Raw genomic sequence first — 24,551 nt, 5'->3', positions numbered from 1 at the left:
TCGCAGTAGCACCACCAACTGGGGACCAAGCCTTCAACACATGAGCCTTTGGGGGAACATAAGCAGATCCAAACTACTGTCTACTTTCCAGGGTTGTGACAAATAAGAAAATGGTGAAAGCACTTTGAAATCTACAGCTACCCACACGTCTAAAGTAGAAATAACCTGTTGCTATTTCTAGATTTTACTGGTCTTATTAAACTAAATTTTAAAACAAACAGTTCAAGTGGGATACAGTGAAAAGTGAGTCTCTCTTATTTAAAAAGGTCTCTTCAGAAGCAACTACTGGCTGGTGGTATAGCTTGGATGTAGAGGGTGTTCTTAGGCATGTGCCAGGTTTTAGGTTCAATCCCTAGCACTACAAAACAAACAAAAGCATCTCTGCTATCATTTCCTTATTTATCCTTCCAGGTGTATTCTTTGCATTTTCAAATAGCCATAGATATACACACTTGCTTTAGTAAACACTTAGGCTTTTGCTAGGCCTTTGCTATTACGAACTATGCTGCAGTAAGCATCCTTGTACATTTATCTTGTACATGTGTTCTTAATTTTTAAGAGGAGAACTGCTAGGTCAAAGAGTATGTGCATTTAAAATCTTGACAAATATTATTAAATTGCCCTTAAAAAATGTTATGCCAGTTTATGCTTAAGTTTCATTGATAATGAAAAATTATACAATAATAAAACCAAAAAATTCAACATTTCTTTTAGCAGTATCTCCCAACATTTTTGGAATCAAAAAGGGTTTGTGTATCAACATTAATTCCGGGTAAATAGGTATTCTCCCTGAAATGAATTTTTCATCACATGGAAATCATACAAAAGCTATAATTTTTCCAGGAAATATAGTTACTTGACTGCATCCTTCTATTTAAGTATGAAGGTCTCATCTGAGACCTCATTACTGGTGCTTCGCCTCCAGAATATTAGTCTTGTTCTCTAAGCATTATCCTGTCTCAATTTCTTCACTCTTTTCCTGACTGTTCTTTTCTTCTACTTCATGAAGCCTTCCAGCCCTTCCATATTCCTTTCTACCTTTGTATTGCTTCATTTCTGGTTTTATTGTATACATCCTTTTTTTCTCTCTCTCTGAACACATTTTCTTGCTTAGAACTCACCTGCTTTAAAAAGCCCTTCATCTTGGAAATCATTTGTTGTTTGCTCCTGCTCTCTGGTTGCTGAGCCCTGATAGAGACAATTCATATCTGAGCTCTTCACTTAGACAGTTTGGTGTTTTCTGTCTTAATTACTATTTCGGGTCATCACTGTAGTACTCCTCACAGCAAATGATGGTTTTTCCTGACTTGAAGGACTCTCATAGTGATCTGTTTTCCAAGTCACCTTTCCTTTTTATTTCTTGGCCTTCTTGAAAGAATCTTTACACTGATTGTTTTCATCGACATACCTCTAACTTTCCTCATCCCAGACAAATATGGCTTCTGATCCCACTTTACCACTGTCTGCTATAATTTCCCTCAGTTTTCCTTCCTTCTGCTTCTTGGCAGTTCCATTTCTGTTTTCTTTGCTAGCTCGTCTACCTGCTCTTTTTCACTTGGTATTTCACTAAGTCCTCTCCTTGATCTTGTTATCACACAGCATACTCTGAGAAAGTTTATCCACACTGGAAGTATTTATTACCATTGAAAATTACCACTAATCTATATGTCAGTACACCTTCTTATTTGGCTCCAGAACTGTTTATACAACTATCTACTGGCTGTTATTCCCTCAACTGAGTAACTCGAACTGAACAGACTCAAAACTGAATTCATAATTGTTCCCACCACTCACTGCAATCCTGCTTGGATTCCTGAGTCCTGAATTCTTTTCTGACATTCCAACTATTATGGGAAATGGTTCCTCCCTCTTTATGCACCGTGCCGTTTTATACTTCTGTGCCTCTCCCTGTAGCACTCTCTTTCATTCCTTTCCTTGTTTCATTCTATTCCAGGTAGAATTACCCTCCTCCTTTGTGCTGCTGCAGTACATTTCCTGTGGTTCAGTTTTCTGTATGGAAATTCCAGTGCATTGTGTTTATTATCACATATTTCTCTTTCATACCCTGGCCTTTGACAGGAAGTTTTTTAAAAGGTCATCCTATTTCTTTTTATCTTCATTGCTTAGCACATGATCTGGTACATGGTAAGTATGCAAAAATGCTTATGGAAGAATAGTGACGCATTTCCCTAAAATACAGATTGATCATGATTTTTATCTAAGGAAAATAATTTAAGAAGTGCAAAAACATGGAACAAAATTTATACCCAAATTTTATTTCTTCATCAGAGTACAGATAAAATGAATAATAATTAAGTCACCTTGCCTCTTCTAGAGTAATCTTGAATGTGGTGAAAACATCTGAATTATAAATCGTGATTTCCTCTTTTAAGAATGTACTATTAAAAGTAACCAAAAAGAAAAAAATAGACTCTTAAAATTTGCTGTTTCACTTATTGTCGGTATATCTTTTCTCTTACTATAGGTGAAAAACCTTTTGAATGTCCAAATTGTCATGAAAGATTTGCTAGAAATAGTACCCTAAAATGTCATCTCACTGCATGCCAAACTGGAGTGGGGGCAAAAAAGGGAAGGAAGAAGCTGTATGAATGCCAGGTATGTGCGGGTGTATTCTGTCCTTAACAAATGCATTTGTTTGCATTCTTCAAAATTGAAAGGTAATAGTCATAGTACCTGACTTACCACATTTCAACTTGGGATTTTTTGACTTTGTAATAGTGTGAAAGCAATTCAGTGAAAGCCATACTTTGAATTTTGATCTTTTCCTGAGGTAGTAATAGGCAGTAGGATGCTTTCTCATGATGCTGGGCAGAAGCAGAGAGCCTTACAGTGGATCAAGAAGGAAACATCTGATACTCTACCGTGTATTTTGTTGCTCAGATATGATAGTCAGTAGATTAAGTGTATTGAAAGCATTTTTAACTTACCAGCGTTTCCAACTTAGAACATTTACGGTGGATCTGTCAGGACATAATTCTATCGAAAGTTTAGAAGCATTTGACAATCTCAAGCAAATGTACAGAGTTGACAGTTTGGAAAGGAATGAGAGTGAAGAGCATCACTGTTGATTTTATAAGGGGGAATAGTTTACTACTCAATCCTAAATGACAGTGATATCAAAATTTATGTCCTAAATAATAGGTCATGTGAAACTAAAGTTATTCTTAACTGTAGAATAATCAGAATTTGGGAGAGACAGGGGAGACAGAACAGCTACAACTGGATCTTCTTCCATGATAAAATAGTGGGTTTTTTAAAAAATAAAATTGTGGTCCTCAGTGTTAAAAATACACTGGAAATTGCAATATGGTTACTTTATATTCCAAGAATTTATGTGGTACTTAATGAAGGGCATATTGAGATATTTCCTGGAATATTTGAAATTGCTGACAACCAAATAATTATAAAATCGTTTGGACAATTTTATTGTAGAGACCATATTCATAATATTTTCAGAGGAATCTTCAGTTTACTATCAATATGTTCTTTTACAGAGAATAATCCATTTTTTTTTTTTTTTAGTTAACATTGTATTTTTTTGGTTATTTCAGGTGTGTAACAGTGTGTTTAACAGCTGGGACCAGTTCAAAGATCACTTGGTAATACACACTGGAGATAAACCCAACCATTGTACTTTATGTGACTTGTGGTTTATGCAAGGAAATGAACTAAGGAGGCACCTCAGTGATACTCATAATATTTCAGAGCGTCTAGTAACTGAAGAAGTCCTTTCAGTAGAAACACGTGTGCAAACTGAACCAGTGACATCAATGACTATTATAGAACAAGTTGGGAAGGTGCATGTGTTACCATTACTTCAGGTCCAGGTGGATTCAGCACAAGTGACTGTGGAACAAGTTCATCCAGATCTGCTTCAGGACAGCCAAGTGCATGATTCACACTTGAGTGAACTTCCAGAGCAGGTCCAAGTCAGTTATCTAGAAGTGGGTCGAATTCAGACTGAAGAAGGTACTGAAGTACATGTAGAGGAGCTGCATGTTGAACGGGTAAATCAGATGCCAGTGGAAGTGCAAACTGAGCTTCTAGAAGCAGACTTGGATCACATGACCCCTGAAATCATGAGCCAAGAGGAGAGAGAACCTAACCAAGCAAATGCTGCTGAGGCTGCCAGGGAAGATCACAAAGGTGCTGAGGATTTAAAAACTAAACCAACTGTGGATTCCCAAGCTGAAAAGGCTGAGAATGATGACAGAACAGCTATGCCAGTTTTAGATTGAAATAACGAATATATTTTTAAATTTACATGTTGGGTTTTTGAACTGATTATGGGCAGTGTGACTGTCCTTAAGCTAACAGACAAGTGGACCAAAGTTAAAACTATTTCCTGTTGTGCTGAACTGTTTCTGTTGAAACAAACTGATGCCCCTCACCCCAGTTAATGCCACAGAGGAGGATCTTTCTCATAAGTGAAGGGGAGCTTTGAGAAGTATATTTCTGGAAACTTAAATGGATTATATTCTTATTATATAGTTGGGTACGAATGTATCTATTTTCATTGTAGTAAGGGTTCTTTATCACCGTTTTCTCTTCCCCAGGTCATGTCCTCCCTCAAATTTTTTCCATATTGTAAAAATCAAACGTAAAATCATTAGAATACAACTTTATGTATTCTAATGCATGTTAGAAAATTGAGTATGTAAGAAACACAAGGCTGCATGAAGAAAAGTGCGTTGTTACTGTGCAGTTAAAATTTTTGGCTCTGGCTTTCTCTAGTTTGAACAACATTCTTGTCTGCCCCAATAGTCACAGGTGCCATCTCTGCAACAGAAAGAGTGGTGGTGGCAAAATTTCCAGAATGTTTTAAAAAAAAAAAAGCAACAACAACAACAAAAAAAACACCCATGTGCCTTTTCAAAACCAACTAAACTTTTCTATAAAGCATTTCTGGTTCTTTGAAAGTTTGTGTTGTAAGAAGCAATGTAGACAGTGCTATAAGACTTCATATTTTTGTTTTATGATGACAACTACCAATTTTTCATTTAAGTTAGATTGAGAAATTTCATTTAATGGCAGCTGAAGGGCCACTTTCAATTGGGAGAGTTCATTTACATCTGTGGTAAACTTTATTTTGATGAAAAGTTGCACTAGTATTTTACCACAAGATGGAAAAAAAGATAAGCATCATTTAAAAATTAATGTATTTAAAATAAAGTACAGAGAAAAACATGTATATAATATATCAGGCTTTGTTTTGAATGGAATCTTTTTCCCCAATCCTTAATGTAAAGATCTTGTGCTATAACTTTTAAAGCCATACAAATAAGAGTGCTAAACTGTGGACTTAAAAGTAGGTGTGTAAATATTTTTAATCAGTATTACTTAGAAAATAAAATATAACAACTACATAAAATAAACCAATATGCTATTTTCTTTACCTGTTAAATATTGGGAGATATTTACATTTTTAAAGTAAACTTTAAAATTATGTGTTCATGACTCTTTCTTATTTTTTTAATTACTAGTATGGAAATTGGTATATGGTCAGAGATACCGTCTCATCTTTCTGCATCTGTATTAACATAACTTGTTCATGAACAGATAAAATTCTCAACACATACCTCTAAACTTCAAAAATCAGCTCAAGAAAAAGAAGAGAGTTCATATTTATAGTTTTTACACAGTGGGCTCAACAAGTGGAGTTTTTTAAATAGAGTCTTAAGTTTTTAAGATCAAATAACCACCTTTTGGTAATCTTAATGTTAAATAGTAACACATTTATAAAATATATTAAAGAGAATGGCTTTATGCAGTTGGAGAAGTCACAGATTTAGATGCATCAGGAATCAGAAGCTTGTGTTTTTAAAATCTAAAGTAGCCGTGTGCAGTGATTACATGCCTGTAATCCCAGTGGCTTGAAGAGCAAGGCAAGAGAATTGCAAATTCAAAGCCAGCCTCAGCAACTTAGCAAGGCCCTAAGAAACTGAGTGACCCTGTTCAATCCCCCGTACCAATAAAAATTTTTTAAAAAGTATATGAACACTTCCAAGTATGGTGTTTGGCACTTAAGATAATTGTTTTTTCACATTGAATTTTTTTAGCTTGTCTTTGCCTGTGTTCCTGAATTGTAGTTTTTTGTTTTTATTGTTTTTTTAAAAAGCCCTTGGAGATAGTCTGAAGCTTGTAAATTGACAGCTAGTATCTAGTGAATTTTGAAGGCTAAAAATATATCATGTTGTTCCCTTGAGCCATGGTATAAAACAGGTTTATTTTTAAACATAATCCTTTCTGACTATAAGGTAGCAATCAGGGGCAAAGGCACATCAAAGTGTTAAAATTATCATTTGAGTTTTCATATTTGACAATGCTTTCAAACAGATTTGAGCAGGTTTAAGTCTTCCTTTTCCAAAAAGGTACAAGGCTATCAGTATGCTCAGAATGCCAGTGAATTTCATTGGAAAAGATGAAACTACCACTGGTCATAAGCCTTAGGTTGAATAGCACTTTGTAGTTTGCAGAGCACTTTATAACATGAAACGGCTTTTAAAAACTTATGTATGATGTGTATTTGCTTCTATGGTGTTTTACTATTTTATTTCTACTGGGGTTTTAAGTCTACACTAGTAGTTGAACAGTAGAGTGGAGTATTCTCCCCTGCTTTCTAGTTTGAACAGCAGTTCTAAGACACCAATTGGGTACCCAGCAAGCTACCAACAGTCATGCTTATCCAATTACAAATTTGGAGTTCCCATGATCCCTAACCCTCAAAGTTTGATAATGTCTTACTTAGAACAACTCACAGAACTCAGGAAAGCACCGTATTTAAGTTACTATTTTCTTAGAAAAGATAAAATTCAGGAACAACATAAAATGGACAAGATGCATAAGTATGGTGGGGATGCAGAGTAGGAAGTCAGTTTTTGTTTTCTCCTGGTTTGCCACCTTCCCAGTACAATATTGTATTAGCTTGCGAACTTTCTTAACAAGTTTCATAATCTAGGCTGATTAGATCTTTGGTGGTTGGTTAGTTACTAAGCGCCTTCCCAGCCCCTCTGCTCTTCCTGGTGGTATCAGAGTGGAGCTGGTAGTTATAGCCCTTTAGTCGTAGTTGGTTCCTCTGGTGACCCACCCCTATCTTGAAGCTCCATTGGGGTTTCCTTCCATTAGCTCATTAGCATAAGCTGGAAAAGTAAAAGGGGCTTGTTAGGAATAACAAAATACATTCCTATCAGAAATTCCAAGGCTTTTAGGGGCTCTTACGCATGTATAAAAACGGAAGGTTCTTAACAGTTTTGGAAGGTTCTCATACCACTGTATGTAGGAACCTCGTTTTCATGAAAGTCTGAATACCTCTCCCAGTACTTTTTTTTTTTTTTTTTTTTTGTACCAGGGATTGAACCCAGGGGTGCTTAACCACTGAGCCACATCCCTAGCCCTTTTTTGTGTGTGTTTTGAGACCAGGTCTTGATGAGTCGCCAAGTCACTGAGGCTGGCTTTAAACTTGCAAATCCTCCTGCCTCAGCCTCCCAAGCTGCTGGGGATTATAGGCATGTTCCATTGCACCTGGTTCTCCCCCTACTTTCAACATGGATTTCAAGATTAGAGGGGTCCATGAAGGACTTCTAGACTGTTTTATATGTTGAATAAGCCAAGGGTCTTGGAACTAAAGAGGCCTAAAGGTAGATGAAATCCCCACTTACCACATGGATTTTAATTCATGTCTTCAATAAGTGGCCAGTCATTAACATGTTCATGTGAAAATACTGTTTGACATGCAAAATTATAAGTATATACCTGACTGAAAATTTAGCCTGATTTTGTTAGAGAAAATACAGCTTCGAAATCATTAACACTAACCTTTGTGTTAATTACATCCGGAGAGGGAAATAGGCTAAATATTTTTCATGGGTAATCTACTGAGCTATGTTGTAGCTCTTAAATTTGTCATAAAGGATACAAATGAGGAACAGCAGAATTAAAACTCTGAAAACCTTTTCATTATCATTAATGAGATCCTTTAAAGTTAGAGGCTTAGAAGTGCATTATTTTAAAACAATGCAGATGGTGTCATAAGTATAGACTAAGATATTTTGAAATGCTATTTATGTCTTGTAAATTTTCATTAAAATACTTACTGACATGGTAAGTAGGACAACATGAGAAATGGATTGTTTTTCTCCTTGCCCTTCCAAAACAATATGACATAATTACCTAACTAAAGCAATCCATACCTTGATATTTCTACCAAAATGTAGCCTGGGGAAGACAAACTTTGAGACAGGAATTTAGGGATACAGAGAGAAGGGACTCTCAAAAGAAATACCCATACAGCGTTGTGGAATACAGAACAACTTAAAAGCAACCTAGTGTACCCTGTGTCCTTATCTTTAGCTTGCCAACTGATGAAAAAGTATTAGAACCACAAGATGACCATGAGGCATCTGGACAACCCACTTTTTTAGGGAGTGTGCCATTAAAGATTTTGGTAACTGAGAATGACCTTAGCCTCATTATAATAGCAAGACCACACCCCTGGGTAGTGATTTAATACCCCTGGGCAGGTGGAGATGCATGATTATAACATGCAAGAGCAATGTGCAAGCACAAGAAAAACTAGCACAAAAGTACATAACCTGTCCCTGACTCCACCTCTATTTTGGTTCCCTAGCTACTGTCCCTCTGTATATGTTAAAAGCCCAGACCAGGTTCACAAGGATCTGAGATTGCCCACATTCTCATTCTGAGCATGTACTTTCCCTTTTCAATAAATCTCTCCCTCTATTTCTCATATCTGGCAGTCCTTAAATTCTTTTCTGTGATGTAGTCAAGAACATGGAAGGTCCAAGTAGCGGTCTCCTCCACTCCTGGAGACCCACAAACTCCCAGTTGGTGATAATTTCATTATAACATAATAGCTATCATTCATGAATTACCTACACAGTGAACATTTTTAGTAATCTCAATTACTTCATGAGGTTAATGTGTTATTTACTCATTTTATAAATGGAGGAAATTGAGGAGGGAGATGAGAAACTTGGTAAGAGTGGAACCAGTGTTTGAACTGAGGGAGCTGGATTCCTTACACCCCTCACCCCACAGACTATGCTCCTGATACCAAAATACAGTTATCTAAGAGAGGTCTTTTTAATTGACAACATTGGATTGCACAAAGCACAGGGTGTTAGATATTCTTTGCTCTAACAAAATACCTGAGAAAACCAACCTAAAGGACGAATTCGGGCTGGGGAGATAGCTCAGTTGTAGAGTGCTTGCCTAGCATGAATAAAGGCCCGGGTTCAATGATCTGTACCACCAAAAAAAAAAAAAAAAAAAAAAAAAAACAAGGCAAGGAAGCTCAATGGATTGGCCAGTGGAACCTTTTTTCTTTTTTTCTTTTTGTGTGTTGGAGAAAAACCTGAGGGACTTGTGCACACTAAGCAATCACTCCACCAACTGAGCTATGTTCCAGCCCTGGAATGACCTTTCTAGGGGCCTCTTCTTTTCATAAAGCAGCCAGGTGCTATCATAGAAATATCTTCTTTGTTATCTATTGTTCAAGTTAGTTTTTGTGATGACTGGACTGAGACAAGTTTTAGGTATTTTAGTACCAAGCAAGAATATTCTACTTATTCTCAGTAGCTAAATGCTTTTATGTGTTTGAAATGAAAATGTCACAAAGATATGAAATACTAGAGAACAATAAGGTATCAAAACCCTGAAAATCAGAATAATTAACCAGGTATACTTTTGCTTCCTCTGGGTAACTCAAGTATACTTTAGACACAAAATGCTAACCAATACCTTCTAAGAGGCAAGCACTATGGTATGAATTGACTTCACTTTACAGTTGATTATTCACTCTGGTTTAGAGGCCAGGTAGATTAGCTGTATTAGAACAATAACTACGTTGTGTGAAACAATACTTATTTAAGCCATACATGACTTTAGATACTGCTAAGAAATAATACAGGAAGTAATACAGGTTTAGAACCTTAGTCCAAATGAAGTAGTGCTTTTTAAACACAAATCAAATGAAGGTAATTTGATTTTTTAAAAACTTTACATAATAGGTAATTTTGTTAAGTATCAATGAACCTAGAGCCTTTAGGTATTCTTCATTGTTCAGTTGTAAATACCACCCGAATGCCATTCATAAGAAAGTATCACCACAGTCATGCCATACGTGACTTCACATTCAAGAAAAGTTTAGAAACTGGTTATGGTAGTGCACACCTATAATCACAGGGACTCAGAGGATAAGGCAGGAGGAACACAAGTTCAAGACCAGTCTCTGCAATTTAGTGAGACAGTGTCTCAAAATAAAAAATTAAAAGGACTTGGGGTTTATGTACAGTATGCCTGGATTCACTCTCCAGTACCACAAAAAAAAAAAAAAAAAGAAAGAAAGAAAGAAAGAAAGAAGGAAAGAAAAAGAAAAAAACTACCCAGAATATCAATAGAATTTAAGCTGACTGGCAGAGGGAAACATAGTGGCCCCTCACTCAAGTCACTAAACTTTGCAACCATTTTTTCTTTTTCCTTTTGTTGTTGTTAAATTATACCTGCTAAAGTAAAATAATTACTTAGTTTAGAATAAGTAAGTTTAAAAAAAGCACTCAAAATCCATTAATCAAAAATAACTATTGTTAACATTAGATGGATACCATTCCAAGATGTCTATCTACACACACACACACACACACACACACACACACACACACACACACCAGAGAGAGAGAGAGATTTTACAAACAAGATTACCATGCTAGTTTTAATTCTATTTAATTTTGCTTGAATTTAACAGAAATAAAAAGAAAAGCATAATAAACTTCTAAATTTCAGATAAATGTTTCATCATCACAGGAAATATTATTTCCTAAAAGGTTCCTGTAAAGTTAAGGAAAAAGGATTTTAGTAAATATTAGTTGCCAATAAGTGATTCCATTTTAAACTATCAACTATTATTAAATTATCAACACCCAGCTGTGAAAATGCTGAAATTGGCACATTCATACTTCCACCTCTGGGTTTGTTAATTATAGTTGCATTCTTAAGGTTTATAAAGGTAACATGCAGGTTAAACAGCTGATTAGATATAGCTCTTGGAAGAATTAGTGAAATAGAAAACAGATCTGAAGACTTTACCTAGAATGTAGCAGAGAAGGTAAAAATCTACAGAACATGAGAAAAGATGAGACAGAATGAGTTCTGACACGCATAATGTCCAGTGGGAGCTCCTGAAAGAAAAACAAAACTTGGGAAGGGGTCTGTGTGGACTAAATGTTTGTGTCCCCCTCCTCCAGAAAATTCATATGTTGAAATCCTAACTCCCAATCAGATGGTACCAGGAGGTGGGGCTTTGGGAGGTAATTGGGTCATGAGGGTGGAACTAATCTTATGAACAGGATTAATGCCCTTACAAAAGATTTCAGTAGGCTCTCTCATTTTGCCTTCTGCTGCGTGAGGATATGATGAGAAGTTGGCAGTCTGCAACCCATAAGAGGGCCCTTGGCAGCCCCTGACTGTGTTGACACCCTGATCTCAGACTTCTAGTTCCAGAACTATAAGTAGATGTTTGTTGGTTAAATCACCCAATCTGTGGTAATTTGCTACAGCAACCCAAACTAAGACATATCTTTCATGTTCAAAGATATTATCTGGAAATATTTCTGAATTGTTGAAAGACATGAGTTCTCAGACTTGGGTAGGACACAGATCCTAAACAAGATAAATACAACACATTTTCCTGGGACAAGTTGGTCCCTTTTCAGTTGTAGATCCAACTTTGTAACAGTTGTGCAGTTTTAGAAAAATTTGATTGATATCCTCTTCTAAGATTTGTCCAATATCCAAACCTGAGGGAAAGAGAAAGGAATGCTTGAGGTAGGGACTCCTCATGAATGGCCCAAGTTCACATTCAGATGCAGTATGCCGGGTGCCTTAATGGTCGACCAGAAAATGAGAGCATGAATAGCACTATGTGTACAAACACTCAGTAGAGGGACTTCTGACCATCTCTGGGCCCAATTACTTAGACACCATGATGAAAGGAGCAGACCTGAATCCATTTTTTGTGGGGGATCCTTCTGCCAACATCCCAAGACTATTGGTTCCAGATTTTCAAAAATTAATTTGCTACTTGATAGAAAATTTGTCTTATTACTTTTCATAATAGCTCCCAGATTACAGATGAGGGAATTGAAGCTGAAAGATCCTTAAAATCAAAAGTGTCACACAGCTAGTGTGCAGTGGAGCTACAAGTCAAGGTGTAGCTCGATGATACCAAAGTCCAAAGTTTTAGCCACTGCCAATACATCTCAGTACCTCCTCCATTAAAATCATCCAGTGGTTAAACATGGGTTTTATTTCCTCCCTGCCAACACAGGGGAGCCGGGTATAGCAAACTAAATGTGCATAAGTTTCTCAATATCCATGGGACTATCTACATAGTCTTTATAGGTTCTACAATTTCATACATTCTTTTGGAAAATAATATCTTTATGACATTAAAATGTCTTTCTGAGACATATGCCCATTGAAGAAAATGAAAAAAATAATACCGGAAGAAGACCACCTAAAACACCTGAGATTCCCCCAGGTAATGAAAAACATTTCTATTTGCCATATTTCCTTCCAGTCATACATATCACAAATTTGTATTATTCCATTTCAGAATTTTTGCCTTCACTAATATACAATATATTTCCTCATACTACTCAACATGAGAATTTTTATCCTGTTACATTTAATCAAGCTATTGTTGAATGACCCCTTCTGGGAGGAAAACGTTTTTTTCAAGCGAAGGAAATTAAGTGCAAAGTCAATCTTCTACCACTAGGGTGTTCCAGGACTTTAAGAGAAGGGAGGGCATGATGGTTGGGCTCCGATCTGAAAGGAGCAAGCCCCTAGCATAATGGCTCAAAGTGAAACGGGAGTGTTGGGGCAGAGTCCTAGAATGGGGTCTGGCAAATTGACTTCAGGAGACATGATATCTAATGCAATTTTAAGTTTTTCTTGCTTTTTGCAGGCATGATGTGAAAGCCTGTGCACAGAGACTACATCAAGTTGCGATTTTGAGGTTCTTGGTTTCTAGGAAATTTTCTTATAGAATTTTATCCTGCACATTGTCATGTTGCAGGATTCAAGGGATATTCCATGTCTTTTTAAAAATGCAAATATTTTGCATTGTATTTCACTGCTTTAGAAAGAAAATGTGTTGATGGCACATACTATTTTAAAGATTATTCTTTCGAAAAAACTTTTGTCTTAGCTGGGCGCCGTGGTGCACACCTGTAATCCCAGCAGCTCAGGAGCCTGAGGCAGGAGGATTGTGAGTTCAAAACCAGCCTCAGCAAAATCAAGATACTAAGCAACTCAGCGAAAGCCTGTCTCTAAATAAAAATACAAAATAGGGGTGAGTGGGGATGTGGCTCAGTAGTCAGGTGCCCCTGAGTTCACTCCCCAGTACCAAAAAAAAAAAAAAAACCCAAAAACAAACAAAAACTCTTGTCTTTTTCTTTAAAAACAAATATTTCTCACAGAAATACTTATCCTACACAAAGACATGACCACTGTCATAAAGCAAGGAAGTGATTGTTTAAAATTCTTTTGGTTTTCCTGCCAATGGCCAGTGCATGGAGCTGTCCAAGGTTTTATTTCTTGCCCTGCATATTCCTGATCCCTTTAATCATCAGAGAGGTAGCAGAGATGTGTAGCAAGGAAGAGAACCAACTCTGTGACCTGGGTTTCTGTCCTGGCACCAGCATTCTACAGCTGTGTGACCTTCAGCAAGTCATATGACCTCTTTAGGCCTCAGTTTCCTCATCTGTCAAAACAGGAACAGTAATAACAGAACCTAAATCATAGAGTTGACCTTTGTAAAACAGTGCCTAGCAAGTAGCAATCATCGTCATCATCTTCATCTTTGCCTATCCCTTCATTTCTACCATAAAAGGATTTTGGACAGGTTATTTTTCACCTCCACTTATTTGTTCTTGTAAATATTGCCCTGGAAATCATAAATACAGGATAGGGAGCATGAGGAGATGGAAAGATTGCTCACAGAGCTATAACTTAGGGTGTCTAATCCTGGCTCTGCCATAACTAGCTGTGTGACTCTTGCTAAATTAACTGACCTCTTTTTTTAAATATTTATTTTAGATGTTGATACACCTTTTTAAAATTTATTTATAAGTGGTACTAAGAATCAAACCCAGTGCCTCACACATGCTAGGCATCACTCTACCACTGAGCCATAACCCCGGCCCATTAACTGACCTCTTTAAACTCAGTTCCTAGTCTGTAAAATTGAGGGCTTAAACTTCAATAAATAACTTCTATGCTTAGTAGTATGTAAATCGAATTCCCAGCTCTACGTTCAATGCGGAGACCTGTTTCCTTGTTTGTAAACTGAAAAATAATATTTGGCACCTACCATTAGTCGGAGGAGCATAGCTGGGAGTAGGCAGGGGATTATGGAGCCTCTAAAGTGGCACCAGGAGGACCAGGCCCCATGTATGCCAGGAAGTCAGGCGGTGGGGTGACATTAGTATTTCTGCAGAACCTAAACCTTGCCAGACTCACCCGGAGAAGCTGTCACAGTGCTTTGCCAGAAACTCCCGATCGGTTGGGAGGATTACTGTGTTGCGGTCTCCCAAGGACACCAGAAGCCTCGCTCAAGGGCTGAAGTGGCTCAGCGCACTTAAACTGATATCGAGCTGTGTCAACCCCTCTGGCTGCTGTGTCGCCACTTTCCATCCACTCTCTGGGAGGAATCCTCTCTGCCGCAGCCCCGAACCCCCTCCCGGAGAGTCTGCAATGGGTGTCCCTGCGCCGCACGCCCTTCTCTCTCCAGCCCCTCCCTCCTGGCTGCCATAGAAACCGGCCTACCACGTCCAGGCCCGCGTCTCAGCGCCCGGCCGGCCCTCCTTGCCCGGTCCCTGAGCCGGCCCCCAGCTCGGGATTGGTCCTTCGGGAAACGCTGCTGGGCGCCTCGGTCCCCGCGGCCCAGCCGGGCGAGGAGGGCAGGCGAGGTTTGCTGGGCTGTGTGGTCAGTCTGCCGCCCCTGACAGCTCCGGGAGCCTCGCGCGCGACCGCGACGCCCGCGCGCCAGGACACCCCCGCGCACCCGCGCCTTCCCCAGCGCCGACCTCCCCGCGCGCCTAGCCGGGCGCCGCGCAGCAGAGCCAGGTAGCCCGCGTCCAGACCGAGGTAAGCGAGGGGCCGCGGGCTTGCCGCCAGCCCCTCTACGGTGCCTGCCCTTCCCCTGCCCGGCTGCAGCCCTGGCTGGGCTGTAAGGGGACGCCTTTCCGCCCCGGGACCTCAGCGAGAAAGAGACACACACGTTCTGGACTGGGGTGACAGTGAAGTGGGGTCAGGAGAAGGTTGGGCGCTCCGTGCGGCATCCTCATCCCTCCACCCTCGGATGGATCCGCGCGCGAGAGGAGGGGGCGTTAGCACAGGGAGAGGGCGCGCTCGCGAGTCGGTGCCAGAGTCCTGTGCGGCGCCCTTGTCTGTGTGCGCGTGTGAGCACCGGTGTCAGAACGGTGCCGGCACCGCTGGCTATGCGCCCACACGTGAGCCACGGAGGGCAGCCTAGCGCCTAGCCCTGTGCACACCGGGTGCGCTGGACCAGAGCCCCACCGCGCCAGCCCTAATCTGTTAGTTTGTAACAGGTCTGGGGACCTGCGTGACCTCCCACGGGCGCGAGCCAGGCTGGAGGTGGAGGGAACTGACATCGCACGGCTGTGGCCCAGGGGAAGGGCAGCTCCCACCACACCCCACACCACGACTCTCCCCAGAGAAAGGTGCTTCTTCTGGAAAACCGAACAAAGTAAGGAAGAGCCTCTTCTCTCTTCCCGAGTAGCCCTCCAGGAATTTTAGGACATTGAGGACTGGCGATGCCACCAAAAATCTCAACGGGGTCTTTAAAAAGCCCATTTCTGATCAGCTTCCGCGTGCCATCTGGGCAGATGGAGAGAGCAAGGCAATCGCTAATGATGCTTTTAGCTTAACCAAGATTCAGCCATCTGTACTTTTTCCCTCTGCTCCTTTCCTCTTCCCCTCTCCCCTTCTTCTGGTCCCTCTTTTCCCTTTCTCCCCCCCAATCCCCCTCTCCCCCTTTCTCGCGTTTTCGTCCTCCCCGAGTTTGGTAGACAAGAGGGCTCTATGTTAGACCCACCCTCCCCCAGCCCATTCCTCATCCCGTTTCAAAATAAGAGCAAATGAATCACATTTTAAGTTCTCACTCGTGTAATTCAGACAAGTTTGGATATTAAACAAATCGCGGTTGCACGCCAGGCCGCGGGAATCCAAAAGGGAAACAAACAAAACCAGCCGAAAAATTTTGTTCCAAGATTTCAAATGGGACTCTAAAACGAGTATTTGTTTATGGTAATATGGTTTTAAAAATATTTGAAAAATATGTATCGCATAAGCTTGAATCATCAGCATTCAATGTGATTCACAGAAGCGCTTCAAAAGATGGTTTCTGTTAGTGTTGCAAAAGCCCTTCTAATTTTGGTTGCCATGGTAACTGAAGAAGTCGCCCCGCACTATTGAGAAGCTGCCTGGCTGGAACTAGGAATCATTCTTTTTGAGGGGAACTCCTTATGTCCCTTATTGTCACCATGATAACAATTGGGTTTATAAAAAGATACTTGTTTCCTTTCCTTAAAGCACCTAAATGCCAAGGCATATTTTTGTGGTTTTTAAATTTTTTTTTTTTTTTTTTTTTTTTTTTTTTTTGTCTTTTCAGAGTTTGCAATTTGTTCAACACATCTTCCCTCTCAGACAAATGAGAGTAAACACTGCCCTCCAGCAAGTCAAATGGCCTAAACGGTCCTGTGGCCTCAGCTCTCTTCCCACACTCACTGCACTAACAGAGGACAGAGGAGAGCTTTTGATGTTCAAGGAATTCTGGCCTAGGACCAGATCTCCCTCTCCATTTAGCATTTAAATTTGGAATCCTAATTAGCTTTCTAATTAGGAGTTGGAATGTGGGTGGGGGTCCTGGGAGAGGCTATTTGGGAAAAAAGCAAGGCCAGCTCTCCGTGAAGGAGTGGTTGGTGTGCTGTTGAACTTGCTTAGGAAAGTCCACACGGGTTTATTTTTGGCTGTACCACTGTTAAGTGGTAAGTCTGGAAAAACCTTCAGAGAGGCCTCCTTCTGTGTTAGGAAAAAATATGGCTTGGAGATTTGGTTTGAGGTGTGTGCTTTTTTTCTAATAACCTAACTACTTTTAAAATAAAGGCGGATTTAAATGAAATCTAAATTACCCAGTAATAACTATGGATAGGCCATAGAGCACTTTCTGTCTTGTTTAGCCTTAGGTTTTTAGTTAGGAAGGCTTAATTCAGGACATACCATTTCAAATACTTTAGCAAATATTGGTATCTTTAAAGAACCATGATTCTTTGCACACACCCAATTTCTGAGTTTGGGTTCCTATAAATCAGTTTTACACATTGATAGTATATGATTGGAACATTTGAAAGTAATTGTTTAAATTGTTATCAAAATAATGTATTCATCTGACTTTATGAATTAGGTGTATTAAAAGACCATAACAAAAACAACAGTTCCACCCCTGGATATAATCTTCATCAGCTCCTAGCTCTTTGATCACTTCCAAATAATTAGTTTATGTTGCTGGTCCTTGCTTTATTAATTTTAGACAAAACTATTGACTTACTCTTATTATAGATGAGATATAACTCCCTTACTCCACCCCTTACAACTTCCCTTACTCCATTTTTTGCAGTTTAGTTTATGGAAAAAAAATCAGCCAGATCCCTATTTGCAAAGCTCTTTATTTAAATATGATGGATGTGAGAAAACTCTTAAGAACATCTGTCTTGGAGGAAGAGGACTAAAAACTTCGTAAGAGTTTACCTACAGCAGCGAAAGTTCAGCTGGTTTCAGATACAGTAGTTCAAGATTGCTTTTAGAAGAGGGAAGAATTGTTCTTGCAGGTTACCAGCCATTGTTTGGGTAATTTGGATTTTATACAGAGAGGTGGGAGAAAGAAATAGGGAATAAAGTCACATAGTGGGATGGTGAGGAGGAATAGCTGTAGGGGACAAGTACTTACATGGACCACAGGAAAATTCTTAGTCGTTTAGCATCTCATAAATATACCACAAATCAAATTAAATCCATATTGAACTTACATTATTAGGACTATAATCATTGTTTACTGCAGATCAAAGTTGTAAACCATAATTGTATTTCTTTCATTTTTGCACAACTTTTTGGAAAAAAATTTATTATAAAAAATATTTTAAATTTTAAAATATATTTTTTAAATATTTATTTTTTTCATTTGCTTAATTTTTGGAAACCTTCTTCCCAAATATTCTAAAGGCTTTATAAAACGCCTTTCCTTCATCTTTTCCTTACAATCCAATGCATCAGATAACCATTAGTTTCTTTCTAGCCCTACCCCAGCCCTCCAAAAAGGAGCCCTCAGTCCTGTGAGCTGAACCACTTCTCTTCTAGCCCTGATGAACACTGGCATTCTGAGATTTCCCTCCTCTCCCCTTCTGTGTGGATTTCCTGTTCTCTTATTTTCCTTTTACTTGGTTTATTCCCTATTTGATAGAGTGCCTATTCTGGTAGCTCCTTAAGAAAGAGTTTTGATAATGGCAGCAGCTCAGATGGCCAAGGCAGGAGAATCAAGAGTTCAAAGCCAGTCTCAGCAATTCAGAGAGGTCGTAAGCAATTTAGCAAGACCCTGTCTCTAAATAAAATATATTTTTTAAAAAGTCGGGAGAGCTGGAGATATGGCTCAGTGGTTAAGTGCCCCTAGGTTCAAGTATCTGAAATGTCTTTACTCTCCCACTTCCTTGAAGCTTTACTTAAGAATCTAGTTAGAAAATAATTCTTACAAATTTCTGAGGACATTGATTCATCATCATTTTCTAGCTTCTACTGTTTCTGGAAAGTTCAATGCCATTCTAATTTTTAACACTTTGCATGCAAATCTCTTATTTTTTCTCTCTGGAAACTTGTAAGATTCTTTTATTGTTTTATGAAATTTCACTAACATGTGGATTATGTTCATTTACTTAGTGGACCCTTTCAACCTAAAAATCCATGTCCTTCACTTCTGGGGAATTACAGATAGGCCCTTTTGGAAAGTTCTTCCATTTTGTTGGTTACATGTCCATCCATTTCACATGTTGATTATTACTGTTAACTGAATCAATTGAGGACTTTTAAGTTTAAATGACTTGTTTGCTGCCCTTTGGAATCAGGCATGCTGCCAAACCATCTTGCATTCTGATTCTACTTTTTCACTTTTTTTTTTTTTTTTTTTGAGTCACTAAAGGAAATTATCTTTACTCTCATTCATACAGGAATCATACCTTTAGATCATACCCTTAGGCTTACTAATAGAGTGGGGGTTTTGTTGTTGTTGTTGTTGTTTTTTGTGGAACACATTGGTTATAAAACATAAATCAAGGCACAGAGGCAGCAAATTTGATGTATACTGATGAGTAACATAGTAGCCAAGCCTGAAATAATGACGCATATGTCATGAACTTTTATGCCAGCCCTTGGTATCCCGTCAAGTAAATATTTCTTTAAAACATAGATTTGTTCACCCTTTCATTTTGCAGCAGAGGAAACAAATTCAAAGATCTTAAGTATGGATCACAGCTACTCAGAAGGAACATAGTCATCTCTTCTGTCTCCTCTGACTTCTTTTAGGGTGCTAGTGATAGAACTCAAAGCCTCTTACATGCTACACAAGCCCTCTGCCATTGAGCCACACCTCCAGCCATCCCTACTCCTGACTCCCTTTGAAACATTCCCTTTCTCACTGTCTCCTCTCTCTCCTTGGCTACCTTGTCTTAAATTTCTCTTTTAAAATCCTTTTTTTTTTTTTTTTTCCATGAGGTACAGTAAGTAGCACATGCCTATCATCCTAGCTACTCAGGAGGTTGAGGCAGGAGGCTTGCAATTTTAAGACCAGCCTGGGAAACGTAGTGAGAATGTCTCCCAAAATAAAAAGAAAAAAATAGGGGTTGGGGCTGTACCTCAGTGGTAATGCACTTGCCTAGCATGTGTGAGGCACTGGGTTAGATCCTCAGCACCACATATGAATAAATTAAAATATAAAGGTCCCTCAACAACTAAAAAAAATTTTTTTTAAATAAATAAAAGAATAAAAAGTTCTGGGGTTGTAGTTCATTGGTAGAGTGCCCCTGGGTTCAATCCTCGGTACTGCAAAAGTAAAATCCTTCTTTCTTTATTATAAATAAAGATTATATTTTACCATAAAGCATATTATAACATGTATTATCACACAGCATATATTCCAGAGGCAGCAAGAAGAGTGGTCAAACCTTTATTCTGAAACCAACTAGTTGGGTTTGAATCCTGTTCATGATTCACCTACTATGTGATTGTGTTAGCTTTCTATTACTGTAACAAAATACCTAAGATAACCAATACATGAAGAAGAAAGCCTTATTTTGGCTCACGGCTTTAGGTTTCCATCAATGATTGATTGGCTCCTGTGCTTATGGATCTGTGGCCAGGCAGCCTATCACGGTGACAGCGCAAGGTGGAGTCGAACATCTCACTTCATGGCTGAAAAGTGAAAAAGAGAAGGAGGAAAGGGGTTGGGCTTCCAATTTCCCCTTCAGGTCCACACCCCCAAATGACCAGAACACCCCTTTAGGTGGGATTACAAGTGTGTGCCACAGTGCTAAGACAGGTCACATCTTGCTCTATACAATAAAAGCACTCTGAAGAAGGCACATGAAAAGTGTAAACTAGGAGAGAGTGAAGCAGTACCAGTGTGAATGGTGGTGGAGGCATGTGGGGGAGGCAAGGGCAAGAACTAGAATGGGAGATGCAGGTGCGACTTGGTGGGACCACCACCCTTGGAGAGGTGGGTCTCCCCACCTGTGCAAGAGACCAAATGGAATATGGATCTAATGCTTTGGGTTTTCTTTGGGACCTTAGGGCTTAGTTGAAGCCAGGAAGTCAAGAGAGAAGGCTTGTCTCACCTCTTGGGACCTTGGGCTGCTTTTGTCTTCCCAGGTTCCTCCTGGGAGATCTGATCTGATTTGACTCTTCTGGAATCCATGAAAGTCATCACTGTGTTTCACTCACACACTCACTTTTCTGGGTGGCCAGAAACAGCCACTTAGCAATGTTTCCAAGGTTTTAAAATCAAGCCTTGCGCTTCCCCATTGAAGATGCATGCTCTGAACACCATGAGAAACGTAGGGATGGATTTGTGTTTGTGGGTTTGTGTTCTGCCATATTGATCACACCACAGAATGACCCATTTCCCCAGGAACCAGAGGAGCTCTTCAGAAGAGTGTGGGCTAGGTGACTGGTTTTGGATTGAGAGATTCTGGAAGTGAATAAAAGTACTTCTGTCTGGTCTGAATATTCCTGTTTCCTTCTCTGAACGGCACCTCAATCCACGTGAAAACTACTCTGTGTATTTTGGTAATGACTCTCTGCAAAGAAGAGTTAAGAGTTACCAAAGCTCTGAAACAACTGAATTGGTTAACACATATAGGAAACAGGAGACAAAAATGTTGAAAGTTGCCATATAGCAGTGCTCAGCCAGGAGACTCTCCCTGCTAGGTTACTTAGCGAGAGGTGCAAATTGATGACTTAAACCTTTTTGTTTAATGCTAGACTTTTGGGTGAAAGTTGCCCATAGAACAGATACTAAATTCAGAAACAGAATATTGGTTCCATTCTTGGCCAATAAAATGATAATTATTATGAAGGTTTTCAAAAAGCCTTTTAAACTTTTCTAAACTTCTAGTTTAGCTAGAATACCCCTCAGACATTATTGATAGCACCAAACCTTGAGCTCCTGAATAACATGCGGGCACAGATTTTTCCCCAATTTATATTGTCTCAAATTCAGGGGTACATTTAAAAAAATTCACTCTCTAATTCCTGACCTGCCTCTCCTTATCTTTCAGTGCTAGCTCCATCTCACCTGCCAACTTCTCAGGCCTCATCTCCTTCCAGGTGTCCTGTTTTGGGCATCCACACTTTCTAAGCCTTCCTCTGGTTTAGTGCTTTGTGCTTTATTATATTAATATTATTATTAATTATAATTAATAATTAATAATTATAATTAATAATTATTTATTATATTAATAATTATTTTAATTATTTTGTGATTTTATTATATTTAAATTATCTCTTTATGTATCTACCCTGCCCCACTAACCATAGATTGAATCACATCTAAATAATACCTGGAGAATGACATGTTTAATTAAACATAAAAGTAGGCAGGTGCTTAAAAATAATGTTTTCTGTACTGACCATTTCATCTTGCTATTGGAGAATTCTATAGTAGAATAATTGGGTAGCAACCTCACATTGCTTAGGGTGGGGGCAAGGGCAAGGAAATAGCAGAGAATGATCTATTTTCATCTTCTTGCTTTCAAGCAATGTGTGTGCGGCAGGAATTACCCATGATTCACATGGCTTTGACCCAGGAGACCGGGGTGAAGCAACATCTGCTGGGTTTGAGGCATCTGCTCTGAGGAGAGACAGGCCAGGCTTGAATCAAACTCATATGTTCATTGCCTGTACAACTCTGGACAAGTTAACAAGTCCTTCTGAAGTTTAGTTTCTTCATCTGAAAAAATAGCAAGCACCTTTTACAGCCATTGTAAGGGTTAAAGAAAATATGTATCGACTAACTGGAATAAAATAATAATAGTTATTCTAAGTTAAGAATGCTTTTGGCTGCAGATAACCAAAGAACTTTCCTATTTAGTAAAAGTTTGTTTTTCTTGCAGAAAAAGGTGTCAGGATAGGCAAATGACAGCTTTGTTTTAGCTGCCAGCAAAAACCTAGTTTTTCCTCTCTTCCTTTTCTGCTGTCCTGACTTTTGCCCTCATAGATAGATCACTTTCTGATTTTCAGGTGGCTACTGCACCTTTGGACAGATTCCACACTGGAAGAAAGGGAAAGGAGCTAATCTATGTGCAAATGTCCCCCCTTCATAAGGATGCACACCTGTCAGAAATCCTTCACCAAGGTCTCATTGACCAAAACCACGTCTCAGAGCCATTCCTGTCTGAGAGGGAAAAGGGAAAACTGCTCTTTCTGACCTCTGTTACAGAAAGCAGGAGGAAAGGGGGAAGAGAGTTTAGTAAAGATGGGTGAGCAGGCTACAGTAACACTGCAACCTTATCACTCATTGTGAGAGCATCTGCATGTCCTAGGTTGTCAGTACAGCTCTGGTTTATGCTTGGGGTCCTAGTGTGATTGTTACTAGCATCCCATCCTTCTCTCAAAAGTGCATTGTTTGGAAGGTAAATTCTGCATTCACCCTACTTGAGTATTTATCGTAGGTAGTTATTGTAGGCTGTTGTTAAGACAGAGCACAACCATAAGTAAATAAGCCACCCTTGTGCTTGGTGAACGCTTGTGTGCTGGTGGTATGTGAGTTGAGTTTTCAGGGCAGGGAAATGAGTTTGGGCAAATAAATCGGCTGCGGTGAGCTGCTCTGGTCAGGGAAGGTGTAATGCCCAGGTGTGAGAAATGACCATGTTGGGCACAGTTTGAAAATGGAAAAGATTAACATCAAACACATTTTACTGGTACCTTTGTATGAGTGGTGAACACTGTGTGGTATGGGTACAATGTTAAGATGTGATTTGGCCTAAGAGCATTCTGAGGACTTGTGGCACAAAATAAAACAGCCATTTATATTTAAGTCAAGTATTTTTTTCTAATCACAAAACTTATCACAATTTCAGTGAAGAGAAAAAAATATTTTTTCTAAATTATTCTCCTAACAAGCATGTACTAGTATGTGACCTTGAGTTAAGGAACATATTTGCATCTTCCAAATTTCCTTTTGAGTCGATCTTGAGTGAAAATATATGTAACTGTTTCCCTCCTGAGTCTGGCTTGTAAGTCCTCCCATATTTGTTTTGGTTGTTCATTTATTCTGTTAAGCTGCTTGGTTGGAGTAGTAGAAAGACAAAGCAACTTGACGACTTTACCTCTCTGGATCTGTTTACTTAGATGCAAAGTAAGAGATTAAATGACTTTGCAAGTCCCTCCACTTTGAACTTCTAGAAGTCTCAGGGAGTACGGGTTATCACAGGCAACTCTTCATCAGCCAATCTTCTTGGAGACTCTAGATAGTTTGGCTTAGGGACATTCAGAAGGCAAAGGAGACCACAAAGTGCCTGAAGTTCAGCTAAGCAGATTGCCATTTGTTTTTGGCAAAGGGAAGGCATTTCCTCAGCACTGTGGAAGGAAGGTCAATGTGAAACAAGGTGGGCTGGCTGGAAGGAAGACTGACTTAAGGAAAAGACTCAGCCACTGGCAGCTGCCTACCATAGCTGTACTCAGGACGCTGATGCAGGATCACTTGAGCCCAGGAGCTCAGGGCCACCTGGGACAAAAGAGAAAAGACTTGTTTTATTCCAGGTTCTGAGCTACTGTGCAACGATCAATGACCTAACAACAAACCTACTCTAAGGGCAAAGCAGCAATCTCCAGAAAGTCAGTGCCTGTCAGCCCTCCTGTTGCTGGGTTTGTGTCCTGAGATTTTCTGA

General features: G+C 39.4%; 2 protein-coding genes and 1 long non-coding RNA gene across 9 annotated transcripts in view; 2 read left to right on the top strand and 1 right to left on the bottom strand.

Annotated features, from left to right (window-relative positions):
* ZNF131 (zinc finger protein 131) overlaps positions 1–6,010 on the top strand; it is a 29,697-nt gene extending 23,687 nt beyond the window's left edge. For all 7 annotated transcript variants that reach the window (XM_079145580.1, XM_079145581.1, XM_079145582.1 and 4 more), the window contains 2 exons: positions 2,486–2,616; positions 3,573–6,010. In XM_079145580.1, coding sequence (XP_079001706.1) covers positions 2,486–2,616; positions 3,573–4,259 — 818 coding nt within the window. In that variant the 3' untranslated portion in view covers positions 4,260–6,010. The remainder of the gene's footprint in view (positions 1–2,485; positions 2,617–3,572) is intronic.
* A 4,830-nt stretch (positions 6,011–10,840) lies between these two features.
* On the bottom strand, positions 10,841–14,796 carry LOC306664138. The gene is made up of 2 exons (XR_013764657.1): positions 14,563–14,796; positions 10,841–11,834 (listed from the first exon to the last, which is right to left on the bottom strand). It is a non-coding gene; the product is annotated as an uncharacterized lncRNA (long non-coding RNA).
* A 183-nt stretch (positions 14,797–14,979) lies between these two features.
* Positions 14,980–24,551, top strand: part of NIM1K (NIM1 serine/threonine protein kinase) — a 56,438-nt gene continuing 46,866 nt past the window's right edge. The window contains exon 1 of the mRNA XM_079144895.1: positions 14,980–15,189. The gene's annotated coding sequence lies outside the window, so the exon portion shown is untranslated. The remainder of the gene's footprint in view (positions 15,190–24,551) is intronic.

Source organism: Sciurus vulgaris (assembly GCF_902686455.1).
Source record: "Sciurus vulgaris genome assembly, chromosome: 6".
Taxonomy (NCBI): Eukaryota; Metazoa; Chordata; class Mammalia; order Rodentia; family Sciuridae; genus Sciurus; species Sciurus vulgaris.
The sequence above is the reverse complement of the archived record's forward strand: the minus strand, read 5'-3'. Positions and strand labels throughout refer to the sequence as shown.